The sequence below is a fragment of the Babylonia areolata genome, chromosome 8 (assembly GCF_041734735.1).
Source record: "Babylonia areolata isolate BAREFJ2019XMU chromosome 8, ASM4173473v1, whole genome shotgun sequence".
Classification (NCBI taxonomy): domain Eukaryota; kingdom Metazoa; phylum Mollusca; class Gastropoda; order Neogastropoda; family Buccinidae; genus Babylonia; species Babylonia areolata.
In genome coordinates, this window is record NC_134883.1 from 15727810 (window position 1) to 15737809 (window position 10000).

The 10000-nt window shown below is 41.5% G+C and overlaps 1 protein-coding gene across 7 annotated transcripts in view; it reads right to left on the reverse strand.

The window, feature by feature from the left end:
- LOC143284569 (uncharacterized) overlaps nucleotides 1-10000 on the reverse strand; it is a 440969-nt gene that overhangs the window by 243723 nt on the left and 187246 nt on the right. For 3 of the 7 annotated variants that reach the window (XM_076591365.1, XM_076591366.1, XM_076591367.1), the window contains exon 3: nucleotides 1682-1740. The exons of the other annotated variants lie outside the window; for them this stretch is intronic. In XM_076591365.1, the coding sequence (XP_076447480.1) occupies nucleotides 1682-1696 (15 nt within the window). In that variant the 5' untranslated portion in view covers nucleotides 1697-1740. The remainder of the gene's footprint in view (nucleotides 1-1681; nucleotides 1741-10000) is intronic. 7 annotated transcript variants of the gene reach the window in all.

Genomic DNA, 10000 nt, shown 5'->3' on the forward strand with positions numbered 1-10000 from the left:
AGAGGTGGGGGGCAGACGGAGGGAGACATAAATACACAAAACAGGACAAATATATACATAACAAGGAGCAGGAAAGATGTAAACAAGAGAGAGAGAGGGGGAGGGTGGGGGGGAAGAGAGACAGACACACACACACACACACACACACACACACACACACACACACACACACACACACACACACACACACACACACAAAGAGAGAGAGAGACAGAGAGAGAGAGGGAATTGAGACGGAGATTGATATAAATGCACAAAACCGGACAAGTACAAAACGAGGAGACAAGGACACAGAGAGAGGGAGGGAGGGAGGGAAGGACAGACAGACAGAGACAGACAGACACAGAAAGAGAGACAAAGAGAGACACAGAGAGAGAAAGGGACAGAGAGATAGAATGAGAGAGAGACAGACAGAGAAACTGAACCGAGATGTCAACAACAACAAAATCTAAAACTAACTATGCACACGTCTAATTACTATGCCGTGCACGTCAAAGAAGATCATTATTTGCACAAAATAGTTCAGTGTGTAGCGTACACACACACACACACACACACACACACACACGTGGTGCACATTCAACGGCAGTGTATAATGGAGGACCTCATTGGAATAGTAGGATATCCATGTCCATTGTTTGCGCGTGGTTTTTTGTTTGCGTGTGTGGAGTTGTGTTTTGTTTTGTTTTGTTTTGTTTTTTTGTTGTTGTTTTTTTTCTTCGCTGTTGTTGTTTTGTTTGTTTTAACACATGGGCAACGTTAAAGGCTTCGAGAAAAGCGACAACCAGGGTATCTAACTACAACAGCTACAAATTACACGTACATATGCGCGCGCGCCCACACACACACACACACACACACACACACACTTACACACACACACACATTAACACACACGCATGAGCGCGCAAATACACACACGCGCGCGCGGGGAGGGGGGGGGGATTCGACAAACCATTTTTTTTTTTTAACTGTTGGTGAAAGGAAATTGTGAACAGTCCATTCTCTTCACCCCTAGATGGAGCCGTATCAAACATGACGGTTTTCATGCTGTTGTTGTTGCAGTTGTTGCTGTTGTTGCTGTTGTTGCTGTTGTTACTGTTGTTGCTGTTGTTGCTGTTGTTACTGTTGTTGCTGCTGTTGCTGCTGTTGCTGTTGTTGCTGTTGTTACTGTTGTTGCTGTTGTTACTGTTGTTACTGTTGTTGCTGTTGTTGCTGCTGCTGTTGCTGTTGTTACTGTTGTTGCTGTTGTTGCTGTTGTTGCTGTTCACTCTTTTTGCTGTTTACAGTGTTCATCCTCCCCTCTCTCTCTTTTGAAGAATGATGGGGTTTTTGGACGGTTGTCCGTTACAAGCACAGGTGTGCATGCACGCACGCAAAAGTGCGCGTGAACACAATGTATTATTAGACACGCTCCCACGTGCGGCGCACGCATAAATACATACATACACACACGCGCGCGCGCGCCGCGCGCGTATTTCCACTTTTACGTCATCAACAACTGAGCGCCAGTCTGTTAGTACTGCAGCAAAACGATGTTAGTGCTCACGACACCTACACACCCATAATATACGCGCGCTACATTATATATATATTGGAAAAAAAAAAAAAAAAAGGTGCCACCACCCCAAACGGTGCTACACAATAATACAGGCCACGTCAAATCACACCACCCCGGTACCTTTTTGTCGTCCATGGTTCAAGGCGGATGAACTACAGCAGTAGTAGTTGTAGCAACGCCTGGAAATGAGGAGAGAAAAAAACACAAACCCGTCAGCACCTATAAAGAACAAACACTACACGCACACGCCAGCTGCTGGTGATAGTATTTCAGCTTTGAGAATAGAATCCACCACAACCAGCACGAAAATCTGCAATGCATGTACATATCGTGTGCTGGTCGAGAGCGCGTGCCTGCTTGTTGGAATCAATACACAACTATGAACTAACCAACTGTAGCACCAGCAGAGAACAAGTGCTTGCTCCCCCCCCCCCCCCCCCGCCCACCCCCTTCCCCCCCGCTGCTTTCAGTTAAAGGCCAGTCTTACCCCCACAAGATCACACCAGGGCTAAAAAAAAATTTTAAAAATATATAAAAAAATATTTTTTTTTAAACCTATAAAATATCGATCCTAGTAGAATCTGAGGGGAAAAAAGAAGAAAAAAAGAAGCAAAAAACGGAAATGAAAATGTACCCACAAGTACAGACCACATTCACGCACAGAAAGCTTGGACGTGTGTCTTCTCTGTCGGTGGCCGTTCCATTTTGGCCATGAGATTTTAATCAAACACAGACATGATCTGACGACAAAATGAACAAAATTATACATCATAACAACAGGCACAACGCTGACAACGCGTGGGAACCTCACACGTTCTGGACAAAAAGAAAAAAAAAAAGAAAAAAAAAAAAAGAAAAAAGAAAAACAAACAACCAGTTTTGATATCAAGCCAGGAGTTCAGTTCAGTTACTGAAGGAGGCGTCACTGCGTTCAGACAAATCCATATACGCTACACCACATCTGCCAAGCAGATGCCTGACCAGCAGCGTAAACCCAACGCGCTTAGTCAGGCATTGAGGAAAAAAAAAGTGCTTAATGGAGACATCATTAAACTGACGTATAAATAAGCAAACTAAAACAAAATAGATAAATCGATACATAGATAAATAAACAAACACTGTGTCTGTGTGTGTGTGTGTGTTGGATTTTACAGCTACTTGTTTTTAGTGGATGTTTTGTTGGGCGGGGACGGGGGGGGGGGGGGGGGGAGGGGGGGGGGGGGCTGGGGGGGGGGGGGGGGGAGGATGGTTGTTTTTAATTTTTACAGGTTTTGTGTTGTTGGTTGGCTGGTTGGTTGGCTGGTTGGTTGGTTACTTGGCGAGCTGTTGTGTGAGCGAGCAGCGTTTCCGTTGTCTTCTTTAATTTGAAATAATTTTATATTTATTTCTTCTTTTTTTTTGTCGGGAGTTGGGGGGGAGCGTTCTTTTCTTTTTACTTGATGGTGTCGTTTTTTGTGTTTTTTGTTGTTGTTTTGTTGTTGTTTTTTGGTTGGTTTGTGTGTGTGTGTGTGTGTGTGTGTGTGTGTGTGTGTGTTTTCTATTATTTTTTTTAACCGTTTAATACCGAGATTATGTTGTAAAGTTATGTGTTCCTCTACTCATCTGTTTATCTTTTTTTGTTGTTGTTGTATTTGTTTATCTATGCATTTATTCCCCGTGAGAGTGGAAGCTGTTTACACATACACCGTTTGATGCACGTTTTTCGAACGCTTTATTTCTTCTATTCTTCTTCATCTTCACTCCCTGATATTTATCATTGTTATTCAGTACTGATAACAGTTCCACTGGCACCGGTAGCAGTACTACTACTGCTGCTATCGATGACAATAATAATAATAATAATAATAACAACAACAATAATAATAATAATAATAATAATGTTGAAGGAAAGATGACTTCGGATATGTAACAATAATAATAATGATGATGATGATAACAAAAACAATGATAATGACAATTACAAAAATAGTATAAACAATAATAATAATAATAATTATAATAATAATAATAATAAATTATTATTATTATTATATTATATTATATTATATTATCATTATCGTCATTATTGTTATTATTATTATGAGGAGATGATAATAATAATAATGATAACAAAAACAATACAGAAAATAATGACGACGATCATAACGATGGCGGTACACTGATAAATAAATAAATAAATGACTAAATAAATCAACAAACCAACCAACCAATAAACAGACGACGCACTACACCTTACACAGCACGCAGCCCAGACAATGCGCTGGGTCCACAGAGGGGACACAACACAAAGTCAGGCAGCATCAGGTGAAACGTGTATCAGGAAAACTAACTCTTTCAACATTTCGGACCGCTAAAAAAAAACAAATTCTACCACATCTATTTTAACAACTACAACAACAACAACCAACATATCAATAACAACAACAAAAACGATGATGATGATGATAAAAATAATAATAATAACAATGATAATAATGATGTTGATAAGAAAGATACTGATACTGATAATGATAATAATAATAATAATAATAATAATAACAACTTTGGACACCTGCAACTAAACACATATCTAAAATACATGAACATAACATACATGTATTTTTTTTTGGTTTTCTTCTACCGCTTCTTTCCCGAAAGCTACCCGCAGCTAATTATTTTGCTCTTTGCTGCCTTTGTCATGTGAGACCGTGAAACGGACGATCGTATATTGCGGAGTGAGTGTGTATGTGTCTGTGTTGAGGTGAACAAGCGCATTGACGGGCGGGCGCGCGCGCGTGTGTGCGCGTGTGCGTGTTAGATTGATGCGTGACCACCATCCACTTCCTAATCTCCCCCTCAACCGCCCTCCCCTCCCCCCCCCCCCACCCACACACACACAGAGTCACGCAAACACACGCGCGCACGTACACACACGCACACACACATTTTACTCCCTTATCGCTGTGTCCAAACTGACAGATGCCGTGTGTCCAGCATCAGATAACATCACCCGTTTCATCTCCCCCCCACCATCTACACTTCAGCAGCCCACAGTCACAAAGCCCTTCTTTCCCACTGGGCCCTCGGTCACTTTTCACACAGGCTCTTTCCATTGTCATCCCTTTTTTTTCTTTGTCTCTGTCTGTCTGTCTCTGTGTGTCTGTCTGTCTCCGTCTGTCCGTGTGTCTGTCTCTTTGTCTCAGTCTGTGTGTCTGTCTCTGTGTCTGTCTGTGTCTGTCTGTCTCTGTGTCTGTCTGTGTCTGTCTCTGTCCGTGTGTCTGTGTCTTTGTCTCAGTCTGTCTGTTTGTGTGTCTGTCTCTATGTTTCAGTCTGTGTCAGTGTGTCTGTCTCATCTGTCTCAGTCTGTGTCTGTCTGTCTTGTCTCTTTGTCTCAATCTCAGTGTGTGTGTGTGTGTGTGTGTGTGTGTGTGTGTGTGTGTGTGTGTGTGTCTCCGTCTCTGTCATGTGTCTGTCTCTGTCTCAGTCTGTGTCCGACTGTCTCTGTGTCTGTCTGTCTCCGTCTCTGTGTGTCTGTCTCATTTGTCTCAGGCTGTGTCTGCCTGTCTCCCTCTCCTACACCTCTTTCTCTCCTTGGTATCTCTCTCTCTCTCTCTGTTCTTGTCAATTTATTTGGTTCAGAAGCTCAAAAGTGTTTTTGTGTATTAGTGCGTGTATATGCGTGTGTGTGTGTGTGTGTGTGTGTGTGTGTGTGTGTGTGTGAGGGCATGGTGTAAAGAAGCTTTCAGCTTATCCAGTTTACCCTCAATAAAATCTGTCATTCGATCTTGAATGGATGTTTGTTATAATCATACGTCTCTGTCACTGTCTGTCTGTGTCTTCCCAACCCCCTGCCTCTTTTGAAATCGTTTTTCTCTCTGTCACTGTCTCTCAGTAACCGCCTTCCCTCTGTCTCTGTCTCTGTCCCTGTATTCATCTTTTGTCTCCATCTCTGGCACTTTCTACCAGTTCCTTTCCACCTGTCTGTCTGTTTCTGTCTTTCCCAGCCTTTTCCAGGCTCACACATATTTATATACCTTATCCTTACCTTTTAAAAGGTGCCAAAGAACGTATCGCGCACGCGCAGAGTGACGTCAATGATGACGTCAGCAGAAATAAGGGAAATAACTATGGAAGGCTTAAAAATTCACAGTTTATCTGGAGCGGTATGTCTCCACCCCATTTTCCTCAGTTTTAAGTTTATTGTCTTGGATATTGTTTCATGGCTTGAAACACCATTTTCTACTGTCCCCCCCCCCCCCCCCCCACCCACCCCCTGCCCAACACTGAAGGGGTTCATTAAATCTTCCTGAAAAAAAGTCTAACAGGGCGAAAATTTGAAGAAGAATAACACACAGAAAATTAATGAGGGTTTGTGAGTGGACAGAGTTACCGTCTATGTATGTATGCATGCATGCATGTATGTGTATGTGTGTGTGGTGTGTGTATGTATATATTATCTATCTATCTATCTATCTATCTATATATATATATATATGACTTCTTCGCTTACATTACAGCCTCATCATGTGCCTTCAATGATCCATTCTACAGCCAGCCATCCTTTTAGTGTTATTACTAGTTACCCTTCTCTCAGTTTTTGATTCCTTTTTAAACCATTTTCCCTTTTTAGAAACTGTTCAGCTTTCTCACTGTTCAAACTTTTTTCTTTTTCTTTTTTTTTTCTTTTTTTTTTTTTACCATTTACCCGTTTTTATTACCTTTCTAGATTGAGAAGAAATCACGTCTGTCATTTTAATATTCTGTATTTTACCTTTCGTTTTTATCACAGTTCTTTCATCTCTGCCATTTACTTTTCTTTTCTTTTTATTTGGGGGGGTAAGCTTTTTATTTTCTTCAACTTGTTTCATTCTGTTTTTTATCTCTTTTTGGGAACCTAAATTTGTTTAAGATGTTTTGTTCTTTGTTACGGTTTTCCTGTTAATCTGCAGCCCTGTTCTTTTTTTCCTGTTCTTTGTTGGTTGCTTTGTTGACTTACTTTATACTATTTTCTATCATCTCTCTTCAAAACCACTTTTCGTTTTTGGTCCAATCTTCTGGTTAGCTTTTCTTTTTGCATGTACTGTTAAAAAAAAGAAGAAAAAAAAAAAAAAAAAAAAAGGGTGGCGCTGTAGTGTAGCGACGCGCTCTCCCTGGGGAGAGCGGCCCGAATTTCACACAGAGAAATCTGTTGTGATAAAAAGACATACAAATACAAATCTCTTTCCATTAAAACATTAAAACACGATTTCTTCACTTTCTTATTTTTCTTTTTTTTTCTTATTTTTACAGTGTTTATCTGTGTACTGCCCTGTCCTGTCTTTTTCTTTTTGTTTTTTGTTTTTGTTTGATAGTTTTGTTGACTTATTTCTTTCTCTTCAGCCCCCTTCACCCCCAGCCCCACTTTTTTTTTTCTTTTTTTTTTTTCGTTCTTTTATCTTCTATTCTGTCCCTCCCTCTCTTTCCACTCTTGACACGTAGGTTTCTGATGACTGTGATTCAGCCACGTTCCACACAGTTCGAGTCTTTGAAGTTATAGTGGCTTCCACCCCCACCCCACCCCACCCCACCCCAGCCCCCCAAGCCCCCCTCGCCCAAGCCCTAGGGTCCTCCCCCCCCCCCCCCGTTGCCCCCATCACCCCCTTAAGTCCTTTCCAGTCAGTTCAAAGTGACCTGTCTCCTGAAGGCGCACTGACCCCACCCAGCAGTTTGTCTTCTTTGTCTCCTTTGTCGTTTCATTTACTGTGTTCGCTCGCGCTTCTCGTGTTTGGTATTCCAAGTTTTGTCCCCCCCCCCCCCCCCCCAACCCCCACTCTTTTCTTTGTGTGTGTGTGTGTGTGTGTGTGTGTGTGTGTGTGTGTGTGTCAGATGGTGTGTGGGGTGGTGTGTGGGGTGGTGTAGGGGGAGCGGTGTACATTGTGTGTGTGTGCCTCAGATGGTGTGGGGGGTGGGGTGGGGGGAGCGGTGTACATCTGTGTGTGTGTGTGTGTGTGTGTGTGTGTGTGTGTGTGTGTGTGTGTGTGTGAACCTTAGATGGTGTGGGGGGTGGGGTGGGGGGAGCGGTGTGATTCTGTGTGTGTGTGTGTGTGTGTGTGTGTGTGTGTGTGTGTGTGTGTGTGTGTGTGTGTGTGTGTGTGTGTATGTGTGTGTGTGTGTGTGTGTGTGTGTGTGTGTGTGTGTGTGTGTGTGTGTGTGTGTGTGTGTGTTTGAGTTTAACGCAGTGTGCATCTGTATGTGCGTGTGTGTGTGTGTGTGTGTGCGCGCGCGCGCGCATACACGCTGGATGCATGTGTTTTGCTGTAAAATTGAAGCACGTTTTATAATTTATCAACAATATCAACTAAAGCAACAACAACAACAACAACAACAACGACAATGATACTGACAATGTTAATGCTAACATAAACAGTACTACGACAACTACTACTGCTATTCCTACTGCTACAATGATAATGCCACCACCAACAGGAGGAGTTTGTATTATACTCCATGTTTGGTGACACATATACTTACCATGTCAAACTGATGCAAACTAGGCCTATCGGTTTGCTCTGCTCCTGCATTCAATGGGAATTTTTTTTGCATTATTCTACGTGCTGTTCTCGTTTTGCTTTGAATTGTGATATTGGGCAATTTCCCTGTCCTGTCTGTTTTTAATGTGTGGCAGGTTTATTTCACTGACCTGTAGTATCATCATCTTGCCATATTTTTCCGGATGTCTTATGCTTAGAGAAATTTCTCATATTGTTTTAAAAAAAAAATATTTTGGGATATATTTTTTTTCCTGCATAAAAGTGTATTTATTTATTTATTTATACGAATGTATGTGTATGCATGCTTGTGTGTGTGTGTGTGTGTGTGTGTGTGTGTGTGTGTGTGTGTGTGTGTGTCTATATACATGTATGTATGTATTGCTTTATCTATTCTACTTATACTTTTATTTATTTGTTGTTTTTCTCTTGGTTTTTTTTTTGTTTTGTTCCATTTCTTTTTCACTTTCCGTCTTTTACTTCTTCTTGTTGTTGTTCATTCGGCTTTTGACAGTACAGTCGGAAATCATTTTCGTCAGCACATACTAAGAAGAAGAAGAAAAAAACTTGAGGGAAAAGCTTATTGTGTGGCAACTATAAGTCCGTTACAGGGAAAGTTTAGTGAATGAGGTTGGCAGTGTGTGTGTGTTCTCCTCTGCCCGAGCAGGTTCAATATATGGCATTTTGTATTGTACTGTGATGTCTTTAGGATTGTTCGCAGGCGTTTTTGTCTTTCTTTGAATAATTTTTGTTTTGTTTTTGGGTTGTGGTGGTGGTGGTGCTGGTGCTGCTGCTGCTGCTTTTTTTCCTTCTTAATTTTTCATTACGTGTCATTGCATTAGCACATCATAGTATGCCTCGATGGCATAATCATATGTTGTGGCGGTTTGAATGCGATGAACGGAACAAATAAATAAATGAATAAAAAATATAATTAAATAGATAAATGGATAAATGAGTAAATAAACGAAATATACACACGGTTACATACACGTATTCCTTTGTGCATGCGCACTAAAAAAAAATCACACACACACACACACACACACACACACACACACACGATTGACAAGACACTCCACACAGTCGACCCATTAACAAAGATTCACCACCCAGAAACTCATTGCATTTGTTTTATCTTTCTAATTACTCACTACACAGATAACAAGCTACATACGATGATAATAAGGCTGAACGATCCCCCCCCCCCCCCCCCCCCACCGCCACCCCCCACGCCCCCATCCCCACATGCAATACGACCCTAGCCTACACCACAACACACACACACACACACACACATCTGTTCTCATTAATACACATTATCAATATATACACGTAGACTTCGTAACGCACGAGATAACAGGCCCGGGGTTTTACACCCAAAAATATTAACAACACTCGCCAGTATGTACGTACGTTATGAAGTCGGTCAAGCCGTAATTACGACCGACCTTACTCTGCAGCTTTGACGGCTACAAATTGATGTACTCTTGATCAGCATGATTTTCTCGGACTAGGGGTGAGAGGTGGGGAGGTGGGGAAAGGGGTTGGGTTGGGTTGGGTTGGGTGGTGGGGGTGGGGGATTGAGTTGCTGGGAGATCTTGACAATGTGTTCATATACATAATTTGGTTTTGTTGCGGGTTTTTGTTGTTTTTTTTGTTTTTTGTTTCGTTTCTTTTTTTTTGAAAAGGGAGTGAAAAAAAGGGGGATGTGAGCGGAGGGGGTGTGGTCAATTTTTTGTTTTCCTTTTTTTTTTTTTTTTTTTTTTTTGCTATTCCTTTCTATAAATAATCATATTGTTCATTGCAGTTTCACAAACAAGGCTTAAGTCCATATTTCAAAAGTATTGTTTCAAGTACCCTGCACTTGACATTGAAGGCAAACGTTTAGAACAGTCAACCGTAACAAAACAAACAAGAACAAAAAAAATTA